The sequence below is a fragment of the Saimiri boliviensis genome, chromosome 14, assembly GCF_048565385.1.
Source record: "Saimiri boliviensis isolate mSaiBol1 chromosome 14, mSaiBol1.pri, whole genome shotgun sequence".
In the NCBI taxonomy this organism is placed as follows: domain Eukaryota; kingdom Metazoa; phylum Chordata; class Mammalia; order Primates; family Cebidae; genus Saimiri; species Saimiri boliviensis.
Genome location: NC_133462.1, coordinates 21,035,771 through 21,053,926, shown reverse-complemented (window position 1 = coordinate 21,053,926; position 18,156 = coordinate 21,035,771). Strand labels below are relative to the sequence as shown.

General features: G+C 45.8%; 1 protein-coding gene across 1 annotated transcript in view; it reads left to right on the top strand.

The window, feature by feature from the left end:
• UBA2 (ubiquitin like modifier activating enzyme 2) overlaps positions 1-5,384 on the top strand; it is a 45,514-nt gene extending 40,130 nt beyond the window's left edge. The window contains exons 16-17 of the mRNA XM_039465606.2: positions 1,769-1,905; positions 4,555-5,384. Of these exons, the coding sequence (XP_039321540.1) occupies positions 1,769-1,905; positions 4,555-4,733 (316 nt within the window). The 3' untranslated portion in view covers positions 4,734-5,384. The remainder of the gene's footprint in view (positions 1-1,768; positions 1,906-4,554) is intronic.
• Positions 5,385-18,156: the final 12,772 nt, after the last annotated feature.

The following is an 18,156-nucleotide window of genomic DNA, read 5'->3' as shown; positions in this document are numbered from 1 at the left end:
TCAAAATGGTGCTGCTTCAGTTAGACACCAGTTAGATGTAAGTGGCATGCTTATGTTTACCTGTGAAAGAAAAGACAGTGAAAGGATATGTACAGTAAAGTGGAAATACCATATGGTATCCAAAAGAGGAGGCATAATTAGGGTTTTTAATTACTTTTTTAGCTCTCTGGGTACAGAATCCCACCCCTTAAAACATGTAAGTCTTTTGTTTGACTTAATGTGAGTTCATGTACAGAAGCAGGGTATAACTTGTAAAGATGGGACGACCCATAAACCATGTAGTCCTGCCCATAAGACACCACGTTATTGTAGTTAAGATCACATTGTAGGCCCTGTGCGGTGGCTCATTCCTGTTATCCAAGCACTTTGGGAGGCAGATCATGAGGTCAGGAGTTCAAGACCACCCTGGCCAATACGGTGAAACCCCAACTCTGCTAAAAATACAGAAAAAATTAGACAGGCATAGTAGCATGCACCTATAGTCCTAGCTACTCAGGAGGCTGAGGCAGAAAAATCACTTGGAACCTGAGTTCCTTACTGCAGAGGTTGCATTCAGTCGAGATCTCAACACTGCACTCTAGCCTAGGTGACAGAGCAAGACTCCGTCTCAAAGAAAAGATCACATTTGTAAGTAGAGGATGTAGAAAATTTTGGCATAGTAGCTGAAGAAATAATGTCTAAGAGTTTCAGGCTACAGAGTTTTGAGCTGAGTTTTCTGCTTTAGCAATAAGTTACTTACTGTTTTTTAAAAAAAACGAAAACCTTGCCCTGATATGAAAGTGCACTTAGAGTTTTGGATTATCACAGAAATTTGTTGTGTACCATCTTTTTTTTTTTTTTTTTTTTGAGACGGAGTTTCGCTCTTGTTACCCAGGCTGGAGTGCAATGGCGCGATCTCGGCTCACCGCAACCTCCGCCTCCTGGGTTCAAGCAATTCTCCTGCCCCAGCCTCCTGAGTAGCTGGGATTACAGGCACGCACCACCATGCCCAGCTAATTTTTTGTATTTTTAGTAGAGACGGGGTTTCACCATGTTGACCAGGATGGTCTCGATCTCTCGACCTTGTGATCCACCCGCCTCGGCCTCCCAAAGTGCTGGGATTACAGGCTTGAGCCACCGCGCCCGGCTGTGTACCATCTTTTTTATTGTAAGTTTAGCTCTTTGAAAATTAGAGCTGGGTATGGGTGGCTTACACCTGTAATCCCAGAACTTTTTGAAGGCCAAGGTAGGAGGATGACTTGAGCCCAATATTTCAAGACCAGTCTGGGCAACATTATGAGACCCCATCTCTAATTTTTTTTTTTTTTTTTTTTTTTTTTTTTTTTTTGAGACGGAGTTTCGCTCTTGTTACCCAGGCTGGAGTGCAATGGCGCGATCTCTGCTCACCGCAACCTCCACCTCCTGGGTTCAGGCAATTCTCCTGCCTCAGCCTCCTGAGTAGCTGGAATTACAGGCACGTGCCACCATGCCCAGCTAATGTTTTGTATTTTTAGTAGAGACGGGGTTTCACCATGTTGACCAGGATGGTCTCGATCTCTTGACCTCGTGATCCACCCACCTCGGTCTCCCAAAGTGCTGGGAATACAGGCTTGAGCCACCGCGCCCGGCTAATTTTTTTTTTTTAATAAAAAACTTTTAAAAATTAGAATCCAGATATTTGGTGTGTACGTATAGTGTATGCTTTGTGCTTTGTGGAACAACAGGATTTCTCTGTTGCTCCTTTGTTTTGTACATGATCATAGCTGTGACCTATGTGATTTTCCTACAGTGAAGACCTAGGAAAAGATATCGAATTTGAAGTTGTTGGTGATGCCCCGGAAAAAGTGGGGCCCAAACAAGCTGAAGATGCTGCCAAGAGCATAACCAATGGCAGTGATGACGGAGCTCAGCCTTCCACCTCCACAGGTGAGTATGGCCCCAACCAGCAGGTTGTTAAAAACCCACCAAGCAGGTTATTAAGAACATTGACCATAAATCCATAAAACTACTAGATGTGTATTGGTTTGATACTGATTGTTGGACTGGAGCTTTGAATTTATGAATCATGAAGACCTTTAAGGCCAGGTGTGGTAGCTCACACCTGTAATCCCAGCACTTTGAGAGGTCAAGATGGGAGTATTACTCAAGCCAGGAGTTGGAGAGCAGCCTAGGCAACACAGTGAGACCCCATCTCTACCTAAAAATTTAGCCACGCATGGTAGCACATACCTGTAGTGTCAGCTACTCAGGAAGCTGAAGTAGATCTCTACTGCAGTGAGCCATGATCACACTGCTGCACTCCAGCCTGGGCATCAACAAGAGCAGGTCTCAGGATTAAAAAAAAAAAAAAAGTTAAGACTGGGAGACGTTCTTACAGAAAACAGGAACACTTTGTTATTTTTGTTAATTGACTTTTACAATTTGTTTTTTTTTTTTTTTTTTTGAGACGGAGTTTCGCTCTTGTTACCCAGGCTGGAGTGCAATGGCTCGATCTCGGCTCACCGCAACCTCCGCCTCCTGGGTTCAGGCAATTATCCTGCCTCAGCCTCCTGAGTAGCTGGGATTATAGGCACGCACCACCATGCCCAGCTAATTTTTTTTGTATTTTTTTTAGTAGAGACGGGGTTTCACCATTTTGACCAGGTTGGTCTCGATCTCTCGACCTCGTGATCCACCCGCCTCGGCCTCCCAAAGTGCTGGGATTACAGGCTTGAGCCACCGCGCCCGGCCAACTTTTACAATTTGAAATGATAATTTACTAGTGCACAAAGTCAGCCTGTGTAGTAGCAGGTTGGGATTTTGTGTGCTTGTTTTATTCAGGAGCAATAAATCCATGCCTCTGACTATTTGGAGTAAACAGATGCTTGGTAAGTGTGGAATTTAGGCATGTTAGAGTTTCCTCATCACCAGTGTGACTTGGGTATAGTCCTTTCTCTTGGGTTTTCAATGCTGGTGCTTGGTGCTTTTCCAAATAACTGATTCTTTACTGTGCTCTAATTTGAATATTTACTCCACTCCCTTTCTTCCTTTAGTTAGGAAACTAAAGGTTACTAAATTTTTACCTCTTTGTTTTCATGTCTTTTACGTGGCCTTCTTTGGAATATGTTTACTCTTGGCTCTAAGGTTCTCTTTAGAATTTTGGAGATGGACATTCAGATTATGGCCTGGGGCCATTGGTTCATGACCTTTTTTTCCTCCACTGAAACTGGAAAGGTCCATCATCCTCCTCTGGGGAAGAAACTATATGGTAGCTTTTCCAAAATCGTAATTTGAAATGTACGTTTATTGATGCTCTAATGTGCCTAGGTTTCCAGGGTTACAGCCATGAGTACGATAGATATTCTGCCTTTGATTTTGTTGGACGGGAGATACAACCACCTTTACTGTCAGTTCCTACTCTTTTTAAAGAGTATGGACCGAGCTGCATTGGGCATGGTTCCTGGCTTCATCCTCTGCTCCTGTGTATACTTGGGAAGTCATTCACTGAGTTTCCTTTCCTGGAAAGCAGATAATCATGTGATCTTCTTTATAGGGTTGTGATGATTAAATGAGTTGTCATATGCACAGTGCTCAGAACAGTTCCTGGCACATTATAAGTGCTGTATTGTTATTGTTACCACCACCACCACCATTATTAGAATATGCACCCTCTCCTTTTCTGTTGGAGAAGGTAGAGGTGGAATCGAGGATATGTGATGAGTCCTTTGAGTTATATAATGTTTGTTACAACTTTTTGTTTTGATTAGAAAAGAAATAAGTGCGTATTATATAAAACATTTGCCAGGCGCGGTGGTTCACGCCTGTAATCCCAGCACTTTGGGAGGCCGAGGCGGGTGGATCACGAGGTCAAGAGATCGAGACCATCCTGGTCAATATGGTGAAACCCCGTCTCTACCAAAAATACAAAAAGTTAGCTGGGCATGGTGGCGCGTGCCTGTAATCCCAGCCACTCAGGAGGCTGAGGCAGGAGAATTGCCTGAACCCAGGAGGCGGAGGTTGCGGTGAGCCGAGATCGCGCCGTTGCACTCCAGCCTGGGTAACAAGAGCGAAACTCCATCTCAAAAAAAAAAAAAAAAAAAAAAAAAACATTTAAAACAGTATGTATATGTAATGTGTAAAGTGAAGATTCCTTAATGGCAGCCTTTTTTTTTTTTTTTTTTTTTTTTTTTTGAGATGGAGTTTCGCTCTTGTTACCCAGGCTGGAGTGCAACGGCGCAATCTCGGCTCACCGCAACCTCCGCCTCCTGGGTTCAGGCAATTCTCCTGCCTCAGCCTCCTGAGTGGCTGGGATTACAGGCACGCGCCACCATGCCCAGCTAACTTTTTGTATTTTTGGTAGAGACGGGGTTTCACCATATTGACCAGGATGGTCTCGATCTCTTGACCTCGTGATCCACCCGCCTCGGCCTCCCAAAGTGCTGGGATTACAGGCATAAGCCACCGCGCCTGGCCCAATGGCAGCCATTCTTTAGTTTGGTGTGTAGTACAATAATCAGCTTTCAATTATATAAAATATTGGTGAGCAAAGTAACTCCCCCATTTTTAACCATTTTTTTTCTTTTTTTCTGAAATAAGCTCAAGAGCAAGATGATGTTCTCATAGTTGATTCGGATGAAGATTCTTCAAATAATACTGATGTCAGTGAAGAAGAGGGAAGCCGCAAGAGGAAATTAGATGAGAAAGAGAATCTCAGTGCAAAGAGGTCACGTATAGAACAGAAGGAAGAGCTTGATGATGTCATAGCATTAGATTGAACAGAAATGCCTCTAAACAGAACCCTCTTACTACTTAGTTTATCTGGCAGAACCAGATTATTTGTTATGTCCTTTGTTCCAAAGGGAAAAAATTGACACCAGTGACTTGAAAATGATTCTGCTCCCTTTGAAAGCATTCATTTTGCTAAAGCTGTTAGACACATTGCAGTATTGCTATTTTGAAAGTAGGAATATAGTTTTAAAAACCCTTTGAACAAAGTGTGTGCATAACCAGTCATGAGATAAAACAACACAGTGCATGTTGCCTTTTTAATGTAAATACCCTTAGGTATCATTAGTTTCAAAATATTGTGATTTAGTAAAGTTGATACCTGGTTATAAATATTATGCCTTTATTTTTGGCTAGAAGAAGAATTATTTTTAGCCTAGATCTAACCATTTTCATACTCTTAACTGACTGAAACAGATTCAAAGAAGTATCAAGTGCTATGCATTGAAACTTGTTTTTAAATGTTAAATGGCACTATGTATATTAATGTAAAACAATGTTAATTTACTCAAGTTTTCAGTTTGTACTGCCTGGTATGTCTGTGTAAGAAGCCAATTTTTGTGTATTGTTACAGTTTCAGGTTATTTATATTCGATGTTTTGTAAAACTCAAATAACGACTATACTTATGGACCAAATAAATGGCATCTGCATTCTTGTTACACATGCCTGCACAGTTTGTTTCTGTTGCCTCACTAGATAGAAACTGAGGCAGCAGAAACAGAAACTGTGCTATTAAATTCTTTCCATTTAAAAAAATAGGGCCAGGCGCGGTGGCTCACGCCTGTAATCCCAGCTCTTTGGGAGGCCGAGGCAGGTGGACCATGAGGTCAAGAGATCGAGACCATCCTGGTCAACATGGTGAAACCCCGTCTCTACTAAAAAATACAAAAAAATTAGCTGGGCGTGGTCTCATGTGCCTGTAATCCCAGCTACTCAGGAGGCTGAGGCAGGAGAATTGCCTGAACCCAGGAGGCGGAGGTTGCAGTGAGCCGAGATCGCGCAATTGCACTCCAGCCTGGGTAACAAGAGCGAAACTCTTTCTCAAAATAATAATAATAATAATAACAACTTGGCCAGGCTTCGTGGCTCATGCCTATAATCCCAACACTTTGGAAGGCCAAGGTGGGCGGATCACGAGTTCAGGAGATGGAGACCATCCTGGCCAACATGGTAAAACCCAGTATCTGCTAAAAATTAAAAAAAAAAAAAAAAGGTGACGGGCATGGTGGCATGCACCTGTATTCACAGCTACTCAGGAAGCTGAGGCAGGAGAGTCTCTTGAACCTGAGAGGCAGAGATTGCAGTGAGCTGAGGTCATGCCACTGCACTCCAGCCTGGCACCAGTGAGACTCCCATCTCTAAAAAATAAAAAAGTAACTCGGCTGGGTACAGTGGCTCATGTGTGATCCCAGAACTTTGGGGGGCCAGGGTGGGTGGATCACCTGAGAGCAGGAGTTTGAGACCGGCCTGGCCAACGTGGTAAAACCCCGTCTCTACTTTAAAAATAATGATAGTAGCCGGGCGCGGTGGCTCAAGCCTGTAATCCCAGCACTTTGGGAGGCCGAGGCGGGTGGATCACAAGGTCGAGAGATCGAGACCATCCTGGTCAACGTGGTGAAACCCCGTCTCTACTAAAAATACAAAAAATTAGCTGGGGATGGTGGCGCGTGCCTGTAGTCCCAGCTACTCAGGAGGCTGACGCAGGAGAATTGCTTGAACCCAGGAGGCGGAGGTTGCGGTCAGCCGAGATCGTGCCATTGCACTCCAGCAACCTGGGTAACAAGAGTGACACTGTCTCAAAAAAAAAAATAATAATAATAATACAAAAGTTAGCTGTGTGTGATGGTGGGCGTCTGTAATCCTGCTGTTTGGAGGCTGAGGCAGGAGAATTGCTTGAACCTGGGAGGCAGAGGTTTCAATGAGCTGAGATTGCGCTGTTGCACTTCAGCCTGGACGGCAAGAGTCAACCTCCCCATTTCAAAAAAAAAAAAAAAAATGTATTTTAGTAGAGATGCGGTTTCACCACGTTAGCCAAGATGGTCAATCTCCTGACCTCGTGATCCACCCGTCTCCACCTCCCAAAGTGCTGGGATTACATGTATGCACCACCGTGCCAGGCAAAAAAAAAACATTAAAGGTTAAGAAGATCTCCACTGTTAGTCATAGACGAGTACTTTTTTGTTTGTTTGTTTGTTTGTTTCTTGGAGACTTCACAGGTAGGAAAAGTACTTTCTAAAATAAAGTTCTTCGGGGTGTGGTGGTGGTGTATATGTGTGTCCCAGCTGCTCAGGAGGCTGAGGCAGGAGGAAGACTTGAGCCCTGAAGTTCAAGGCCAGCATGGGCAACATAGCAAGACCCTGCCTAAAAAATAAAAGAAAGCTTCTAATAGCAGTGTTTTTTAAATTTGGATCGTCTGCAGTTGGTCTTTGTTGAGAAAGTATGTGACTTTTTCCCAGGCCCAGTAACTTGGAGCCTTGCATTTGAGATGCTGGAGAAGTAGTCCTTCCTCCTTTCTGCAGTGTTTGTCTGGATTGTCCCCTAGTTTACGAAAGTCCACTTTGAGTGTACCATCCCCAGCCCAACTCCAGCCTACAGATAGTGCCAGACGGGCACTAGGTGGAGTAGCACTTGTCTTACTGGTCCTGGACCTCAGAGAGCTTTGCCCCTTAGGATACTCTCATCACTCAGAGGTATGCTGTTTGTTTTCAGAGAACAGAAACCCATTAGGCTATTTCCTCTATTGTATGCATGTGCCCTTTGTGTTTCTGGCAATATTTCTTTTGTATATCAACTAAATTTCAAATTTCTAATTTAGGTATTATTCTGCTTTGTGTAATTCTTACTCTGCCATTCAGCTTATTAACCATTACTCCTTGTTGTACATCATTTGTAAATCAGAGCTTTCAGAAAAGCCATGTTGAAGGCTGGGTGTGGTGGCTCACACCTGTAATCCCAGCACTTTGAGAGGCTGATGCAGGAAGATTGCTTGAGACCAGGAGTTATAGACCAGCCTGGGCAACGTGACAAAACCCCATCTCTACAAAAAATACAAAAATTAGCCGAGCATGGTGGCACTTCCTTTAATCCCAGCTGATTGAGAGGCTGTTGGGGCAGGATTGCTTGAGGCTGGGAGGTGGGGTTTGCAGTGAGCCAAGACTGTGCCTTCCTATACTTGAGCCTGGGTGACAGAATGAGACCCTACCTCTAAAAAAAAAAGAAAATCATGTTGAAGACTCAGCCAGCTGGATGCGATGGCTCACGCCTGTAATCCCAGTGCTTTGGGAGGCCGAGGCCGGTGAATCGCCTGAGGTCAGGAGTTAAGGACCAGCCTGGCCAAGATAGTGAAACCCCATCTCTATTAAAAATAAGTAGCTGGCCGGGTGCGGTGGCTCACACCTGTAATCCCAGCACTTGGGAGGCCAAGGCGGGTGGATCACGAGGTCAAGAGATCGAGACCATCCTAGTCAACATGGTGAAACCGGCCGGGCGCTGTGGCTCAAGCCTGTAATCCCAGCACTTTGGGAGGCCGAGGCGGGTGGATCACGAGGTCAAGAGATCGAGACCATCCCGGTCAACATAGTGAAACCCCGTCTCTATTAAAAATACAAAAAATTGGCCAGGCGCGGTGGCTCAAGCCTGTAATCCCAGCACTTTGGGAGGCCGAGGCGGGTGGATCACGAGGTCAAGAGATCAAGACCATCCTGGTCAACATGGTGAAACCCCGTCTCTACTAAAAATACAAAAAATTAGCTGGGCGTGGTGGCACGTGCCTGTAATCCCAGCTACTCAGGAGGCTGAGGCAGGAGAATTGCCTGAACCCAGGGGGCGGAGGTTGCGGTGAGCCGAGATAGTGCCATTGCACTCCAGCCTGGGTAACAAGAGCGAAACTCCGTCTCAAAAAAAAAAAAAACATGGTGAAACCTCGTCTCTACTAAAAATACAAAAAATTAGCTGGGCATGGTGGCGCGTGCCTGTAATCCGAGCTACTCAGGAGGCTGAGGCAGGAGAATTGCCTGAACCCAGGAGGCGGAGGTTGCGGTGAGCCGAGATCACGCCGTTGCACTCCAGCCTGGGTAATGAGCAAAACTCCATCTCAAAAAAAAATTTTTTTTTAAATAATAATAACAAAAAAAAAAACGACTCAGCCTTCTGGAGCCCCAGAGTGGACTGACTTTCACCTGAAAGTTATGCCACCAAGCTGGGTATCCACCCACAGCTGTGAGCCTGTGAGTTTCATCTGCCTTTATGTTTTCAGAAGGTGTTTAATTTTTCTTCAGAAAATAACTTGAAACTTAACAGAACTATGTAATATAAAATGAAATCTCTTAGGATGGATCTTATTTTTGATACTTTTTATTCTGGCAAGGTCCCTAGAAATTTTCATTTTGATATTCTCTCCATTCTTTACACATCATCCTGCCTTATTTTTGTAGTGGTGCCTTCATAGGTCACTGCAGCCTTGACCTCTTGGGTTCAAGCAGTTCTCCCACCCCAGCCTCCTAAATCCCTGAAATTACAAGGACTCACCACCATGCACAGCTAAGTTTTTTTTTTTGGTTTTGTTTTATTTTTTGTTTTGAGACAGAGTTTCGCTCTTGTTACCCAGGCTGGAGTGCAATGGCGCCATCTCGGCTCACCGCAACCTCCGCCTCCTGGGTTCAGGCAATTCTCCTGCCTCAGCCTCCTGAGTAGCTGGGATTACAGGCATGTGCTACCATGCCCAGCTAATTTTTTGTATTTTTTTTTTTTTTTTTTTTTTTATGAGAGGGAGTTTCGCTCTTGTTACCCAGGCTGGAGTGCAATGGCGTGATCTCGGCTCACCGCAACCTCTGCCTCCTGGGTTCAGGCAATTCTCCTGCCTCAGCCTCCTGAGTAGCTGGGGTTACAGGCACGCGCCACCATGCCCAGCTAATTTTTTTTTTTTTATTTTTTTTTATTTTTTGAGACGGAGTTTCGCTCTTGTTACCCAGGCTGGAGTGCAATGGCGCGATCTCGGCTCACCGCAACCTCCGCCTCCTGGGTTCAGGCAATTCTCCTGCCTCAGCCTCCTGAGTATCTGGGATTACAGGCACGCGCCACCATGCCCAGCTAATTTTTTGTATTTTTGGTAGAGACGGGGTTTCACCATGTTGACCAGGATGGTCTCGATCTCTTGACCTCGTGATCCACCCGCCTCGGCCTCCCAAAGTGCTGGGATTACAGGCTTGAGCCACCGCGCCTGGCCAATTTTTTGTATTTTTAATAGAGACGGGGTTTCACTATGTTGACCGGGATGGTCTCGATCTCTTGACCTCGTGATCCACCCGTCTCGGCCTCCCAAAGTGCTGGGATTACAGGCTTGAGCCACCGCGCCCAGCCCAAGTTTTTAAAAATTTTTTGTGGAGACAGGGTCTCATGTTGTCCAGGCTTATCTCCAACTGCTGGCCTCAAGGGATCCTCCCACCTTGGCCTTGCCAAGTACTGGAATTACAGGCACTGAGCCATGCACCCCACCCTCGCCCTGCCCTTTTTAAAAATTTTTTTAGATACAGAGTCTCACAATGTCGCCCAGGCTGCAGTGCAGTGACACCATCTCGGCTTACTGCAACCTCTGCCTCCTGGGTTAAAGTGATTCTCCTGCCTCAGCCTCCCAAATAGCTAGGACTACAGGCAAATGCCACCATGCCCTAAGTTTTTTGTATTTTTTTTTTTTTTCTTAGTAGAGACAGGGTTTCACCACGTTAGCCAGGATGGTCTCAACATCCTGACCTTGTGATCCGCCCACCTTGGCCTCCCAAAGTGGTGGGATTACAGGCGTGAGCCACTGTGCCCAGCCACACCCTGCCTTTTAGTTATCAACAGTTATCAACGATGCACTTCTGATGTTTTGTATATGTCCTTTTGTTCTTTTCCATTTGAACGTATAGTACATGGTGTTAAGTGCCAATTAGATCTCTGGAGGTGTTTCTTATTTTGCAGACCAATGGTTTTCATCTTTGCATAAACTATTACTACCTTTTCCAGCAGGTTTGTCAGAAAGGCAGGTCTGACTACTAGTTCCAGGGATCCTGTCCAACTAGACAGTGAACCAAAGCAGACCCAAGCTTCCCCCAGGTCCTTAGAGGGTGGAGACACTTCAGATCTTGTGTTGTATTCTTGTAAATTGCCTCACCAGCTGGGAGCTAGGAGTGGGGCTTGCGAAGGGCGTTTCCTCAACAGCTTTTCACCTCCAGCCTGAAGTACCATATTGACAAACTATCTTCCAGCATCACTGGGAACAGTGTGGTGACAAGTTTACCTAGAGAATCCATTGTCCTAAAGACTACTGGCTACTCTGCATGTGCCATGAGAGGTTCCAACTTTTTTTTTTTTTTTTTTTTTTGAGACAGTGTCTCCCTCTGTTGCCCAGGCTGGGGTGGAGTATAGTGGCACAATCTCCACTCACTGCAACTTCCGTCTCCCCAGTTCAAGCGATTCTCCTGCCTCAGCCTCCCCAGAGGTTCCAACATTTTAACACAGAGCCCAACCCATTAATGAGATAACCAGCCACGCAAAGATCAGTGGGTGCCAAAACCTTTCAAGTAAAAGGTTGCTGAGGAACAGAATTTTAGCATAACGCTCAAATGTTGCTGCACTCCTGGGCTCAAGCAATCCTCCTGCCTCAGCCTCCCAGGTAGCTGGGACTGCAGGTCATTTGCAAAAGTAAAGCATCAATCTTTATTTATTTTAGAGATAGGGTCTCGCTCTGTTCCCCAGTCTGGAGTGCAGTAGTGTGATCACAGCTCACTGCAGCCTCAACCTCTCAGACTCAAGTGATTTTCCCGCCTCTGCCATGCCCGAGTAGCTGAGACTACATTTGTGAGCCACCACACCTGGCTAATTTGGGAAACATCAGTCTTCACAATGGACAGATCTGACTGCTGCCACCATAATCAAGTGATCAAACCTAGTATCACTTATGGGACAGCCTGATGTTACTGTGCTTCCGAAGATAATATCAAGAACAAAACAGCATCTCACCAAGAAATTGTTGACTGGATTCTAACCAAGCATCTAGGCTTCCAGCTGACAGGACATGGAGAGAGGGTAGAGGAACAAGTTAACCTTCAGAAACAATCAGGTGAGAAGAGTATATGTGATACTCTGTAACTGACTGGGAACTTCAGTAAGTCATTGTCATTTCAAAAAAGGAAGGCATAGGTATTCTGGGTTAAAAGACATTTAATAACCCAGTACAATGTATGAATTGGATTTTTCGCATCTTAATTCAACAAAATAAATGACTAACAATTCTTGTGACAATTGGAAATTTGGAAATGGAATGAATACAGGTAATATAGAATTGTTTTCTTCAGTATGATTATAGGATTGTAATTATGTTCTTTTTAGTGTATTGCAGGTGAAGCTTCAATATCAACACTTTTTTGAGACGGTCTCGCTCTGGTGCCCAGGCTGGAGTAGAGTGATGCAATCATAGCTCAGTTTAGCCTCAAACTCCTGGGCTCAAGTGATCCTCCTGCCTTAGCCTCCCAAGTAGCTGGGACTGCAGGTGTTATGCCACCACACCTGGCTAATTTTTTCAATTTTTTGTTGAGGGGGTTTTGCTGTGTTGCCCAGGCTAGTCTCGAATTCCAGGGCTCAAACAATCTTCCCTCCTTGGCATCCCAAGTGCTGAGATTACAGTCGTGAGCTACTGCACCTGACTCAAACTATACCAAGAGGAAAAAAAACAGCAAAATTAACTTTTATTGAACCTAGGTATGGTGTGTGTATAGACAGCTATATATATATCTCTATATACAGTTCATTGTATCATTCAGCTTTTTTTTTTTTTTTTTTTTTTTTTGAGACGGAGTGTTTCACTCTTGTTGCCCAGGCTGGAGTGCAATGGCGCGATCTCGGCTCACCGCAACCTCCGCCTCCTGGGTTCGGGCAATTCTCCTGCCTCAGCCTCCTGAGTAGCTGGGATTACAGGCACGCGCCACCATGCCCAGCTAATTTTTTGTATTTTTAGTAGAGACGGGGTTTCACCATGTTGACCAGGATGGTCTCGATCTCTTGACCTCGTGATCCACCCGCCTCGGTCTCCCAGAGTGCTGGGATTACAGGCTTGAGCCACCGCGCCCGGCCCTGTATCATTCAGCTTTGAAAACTTTCTTTATTTGAGATGGAGCCTTGCTTTTGTCACCCAGGCTGGAGTGCAGTGGCACAGTCTCAGCTCACTGCAACCTCAGTCTTCCAGGTTCAAGAAATTCTCCTGCCTCAGCCTCCCAAGTAGCTGGGATTACAGATGCCCGCCACCACACCTGGCTAATTTTTGTATTTTTAGTAGAGATGGGGTTTCACCATGTTTTCCAGGCAGGTCTCAAATTCCTGCCCTCCATTGATCCACCCACTTCTGCTTCCCAGAGTGCTGGGGTTACAGGCATGAGCCACTGTGCCTAGCCAAAAACTTTCATAATAAAAGTAAATCTATATATACACACACAAATATATATATACATACATAGGTAGTCTATTTTCCTTTTGTACCTATTTGACTGTTTCAAGTTTTATATTGAGGCCGGGCGCGGTGGCTCAAGCCTGTAATCCCAGCACTTTGGGAGGCCGAGGTGGGTGGATCACGAGGTCCCGAGATTGAGACCATCCTGGTCAACATGGTGAAACCCCGTCTCTACTAAAAATACAAAAAATTAGCTGGGCATGGTGGCGTGTGCCTGTAATCCCAGCTACTCAGGAGGCTGAGACAGGAGAATTGCCTGAACCCAGGAGGCGGAGGTTGAGGTGAGCCGAGATGGCGCCATTGCACTCCAGCCTGAGTAACAAGAGCAAAACTCCGTCTCAAAAAAAAAAAAAAAGTTTTATATTGAATATGTCCTATGATTAAAGTCAGAAAGGCAATAAAGTTTTTTTTTTTTTTTTTTTTTTGAGACGGAGTTTCGCTCTTGTTACCCAGGCTGGAGTGCAATGGCGCGATCTCGGCTCACCGCAACCTCCGCCTCCTGGGTTCAGGCAATTCTCCTGCCTCAGCCTCCTGAGTAGCTGGGATTCCAGGCACGCACCACCATACCCAGCTAATGTTTTGTATTTTTAGTAGAGACGGGTTTTCACCATGTTGACCAGGATGGTCTCAATCTCTCAACCTCGTGATCCACCCGCCTCGGCCTCCCAAAGTGCTGGGATTACAGGTTTGAGCCACCGCGCCCGGCTTAGCAGCCTTTTTTTTTTTTTTTTTTTTTTTTTTTTTTTTGAGACGGAGTTTCGCTCTTGTTACCCAGGCTGGAGTGCAATGGCGCGATCTCGGCTCACCGCAACCTCCACCTCCTGGGCTCAGGCAATTCTCCTGCCTCAGCCTCCTAAGTAGCTGGGATTACAGGCACACGCCACCATGCCCAGCTAATTTTTTGCACCTTTAGTAGAGACGGGGTTTCACCATGTTGACTAGGATGGTCTCGATCTCTCGACCTCGTGATCCACCCGCCTCGGCCTCCCAAAGTGCTGGGATTACAGGCTTGAGCCACCGCGCCTGGCTCCAGCCTTTTTTAATATACAAAAAACAAAAATGTGGGCCAGGCGAGGTGGCCCATGCCTATAATCTCAGCACTTTCGGAGGCTGAGGCAGGTAGATCACTTGAGACCAGGAGTTCAAGACCAGCCTGGCCAACATGGTGAAACCCCAACTCTACTAAAAATACAAAAATTAGCTGGACATGGTGGTGCACACCTGTAATCCCAGCTATTTGGGTGCCTGAGACATGTGCGTCACTTGAACCTGGGAAGCAGAGGTTGCAGTGAGCTGAGATGGTGTCACTGCATTCCAGCCTGGGTGACAGAGTGAGACTGTCTCAAAAAATTAATAAAATAAAATAAAAACATGAAAAGTAAAGAAAACCCAAAGAAATCAGAGAAGAAAAAATGTCAGCAGATGTTTCTACCCATTGTGACAGGTAGAGGCAGGGAGGGCCTTCCATTTCTTTGCATTTTATTTTATTTATTTATTTATTTATTTATTTATTTATTTATTTATTTATTTTTGAGACGGAGTTTCGCTCTTGTTACCCAGGCTGGAGTGCAATGGCACGATCTCGGCTCACCGCAACCTCCGCCTCCTGGGCTCAGGCAATTCTCCTGCCTCAGCCTCCTGAGTAGCTGGGATTACAGGCACGTGCCACCATGCCCAGCTAATTTTTTGTATCTTTAGTAGAGACGGGGTTTCACCATGTTGACCAGGATGGTCTCGATCTCTCGACCTCGTGATCCACCCGCCTCAGCCTCCCACAGTGCTGGGATTACAGGCTTGAGCCACTGCGCCCGGCTGTTTATTTTATTTTTATTTATTTATTTATTTAGAGACGGAGTTTCGCTTTTGTTACCCAGGCTAGAGTGCAATGGCGCAATCTCCACTCTGCAACTTCCGCCTCCTGGGTTTAAGCAATTCTCCTGCCTCAGCCTCCTGAGTAGCTGGGATTACAGGCACGTGCCACCATGCCCAGCTTATTTTTTGTATCTTTAGTAGAGACGGGGTTTCACCATGTTGACCAGGATGGTCTCGATCTCTCGACCTCGTGATCCACCCGCCTCAGCCTCCCAAAGTGCTGGGATTACAGGCTTGAGCCACCGCGCCCGGCCTTATTTATTTTTTTTAAAGACCAGGTTTCACCATGTTGGTCAGGCTGGTCTTGAACTCCTAACCTCAGGTGATCCACCGGCCTTAGCCTCCAAAGTGCTTGAATTAGAGGCATGAGCCACCACACCCGGCCTTCTTTGCATTTTAAAGCAGTATTCCTGAGGTCCATTTGACCATTATGTGGGAGGATATATTTAGAGAAGTATTTTTGTATTTTTATTTCACACTGGGAACACATTATTTGCATTCTGCTCACAGAAGAAACATTTTCTTTTTCCTGCATCCAATTCAAAACACATTCCATCCAAAAGCTTATTTGAGAAATTTTAGAACTTACACTAAAGAAATTAAAAATCAGCAGTTGAACTACAGGGCTACAACACGGCTGTGCAGTTTGGCTATGTTTTTTTTTTTTTTTTTTTTTTTTGAGACGGAGCTTCGCTCTTGCTAACCAGGCTGGAGTGCAATGGCGCTATCTCAGCTCACCGCAACCTCCGCCTCCTGGGTTCAGGCAATTCTCCTGCCTCAGCCTCCTGAGTAGCTGGGATTACAGGCACGCACCACCATGCTCAGCTAATTTTTTGTATTTTTAGTAGAGACGGGGTTTCACCATGTTGACCAGGATGGTCTCGAACTCTTGACCTCGTGATCCACCTGCCTCAGCCTCCCAAAGTGCTGGGATTACAGACTTGAGCCACCGTGCCCGGCCGAGTTTGGCTATGTTTTGAATACAATTATCTCCTGGTAAAGTAATATTTTAGGAAGTTTTGTTTTTTTGTTTGTTTGTTTTTTTGAGATGGAGTCTCGCTCTGTTGCCAGGCTGGAGTGCAGTGGCGTGATCTCTCACTGCAACCTTCACCTCCCAGGTTTGGTTCAAGCGATTCTTCCGCCTTAGCCTCCTGAGTAGCTGGGACTACAGACACATGCCACTACGCCTAGCTAATTTTTGTATTTTCACTAGAGACAGGGTTTCACCATGTTGGCCAGGATGGTCTCAATCTCTTGACCTAGTGATCTGCCTGCCTTGGCCTCCCAAAGTGCTGGGATTGATTACAGGAGTGAGCCACTGGGCCCGGCTGAAAGTTTTTTTTCCTTGTTTTGCTCTTGTTGCCCAGGCTGGAGTGCAATGGCGCGATCTCTGCTAACTGCAACCTCCACCTACCTCCTGGGTTCAAGTAAATCTCCTGCCTAAGCCTCCCAAGTAGCTGTGATTACAGGCATGCACCACCATGCCCAGCTAATTTTTTTTTTTTTTTTTTTTGAGATGGCGTGTTGCTTTCTTGCCCAGGCTGGAGTGCAGTGGCATGATCTCTGCTCACTGCAACCTCTGCCTCCCACATTCAAGCGATTCTTCTACCTCAGCCTCCCGAGAAGCTGGGACTATAGGTGTGTGCCACCACGCTCAGCTAAATTTTGAATTTGTAGTAGAGACAGGGTTTCACCATGTTGACCAGGATGGTCTCGATCCCTTGACTTCGTGATCCACCCACCTCGGCCTTTCAAAGTGCTGGGATTATAGGCCTGAGCCACTGCACCTGGCCAATTTTGTAATTGGTTTCTCCATGTTGGTCAGGCTGGTCTCAAACTCCCAACATCAGGAGATCTGCCCACCTCGGGCTTCCAAAGTTCTGGGATTATAGGCGTCAGCCAACATCTTAGGAAGTTTTGCTAAATGTCTCTGACTCATGCCAGTTTTAAAAAAGTTTAAGTCTAGCAACAAGTGATGACTCACAGATCGGGGAAGACTTTGACTAAAAGCTTTACTAGAATGCACAGTCTAGTAAGTTCTTCAGGCTTTGCACTTTAGAAATCTTTCAACAGTTTACTTTGGTTCTCCAATGAACCAATCTCAGGAAACGTAGGCACTGTGCACATGATGTCACTCAGCCATTCTGTCAACACGAATTGTATCCCTGCCCTGTGCAGTGCTGCACTCGGTGGAAAACCTTGCCACTGTCACCAGCCTGGGTAGAAACGTTTGAAAGCACAATGAACTAAGGACTAGTGTGCATGAAAACCCAACTCCTCATCTCATTTGACAGCAGTAGATGTCAAATGAGCACCCACCAAGCGTGCTGCCATGCTGAGAGGCAGCTTCCAGGAGCTCTGAGAGTCATAGAAACCAATCTCATACTCAAAAATATAATACCGGCCTGGGCATGAAGGGGATTTTTCATCCCCTCTTCTTTGAGGCCCCACTTTTTCTACCAGATTGAGCCTAACTTCAGTCTCCCCCCATCCTCACTCAGCTGGGGATCTGAGTACCCACACCCTGTATTATGCCATGCTGAGATGCAGAAGTACCAGTTGGTTCCAGTGGCAGCTTCCAGGAGGTTTGGCAGTCATAAACAACAACCTCATACTCAAAAGTATACTACCAGGTTGAGCATGGTGGCTCATGCTTGTAATCCTAGCACCTTGGGAGGCTGAGGCAGGAGGATCATTTGAGCCCAGGAATTTAAGACCAGTCTGGGCAACATAGTGGGAACCTTATCACAACAACAACAAAAAAATTAAAAATTCACCGGGCACAGTGGTTCATGCCTGTAATCCCAGCACTTTGGGAAGCTGAGGTGGGTGGATCATGAGGTCAGGAGTTCGAGGCCAGACTGGCCAACATGGTGAAACCCTGTCTCTACTAAAAATGCAAAAATTAGCCAGGTACTGTGGTGCATGACTGTAGTCCCAGCTACTTGGGAGGCTGAGGCACAAGAATCACTTGAACCTGGGAGGCGGAGGTTGCAGTGAGCAGAGATCCTGCCACTGCACTCAAGCCTGGGTGACAAAGCAAGACTCCATCTCAAA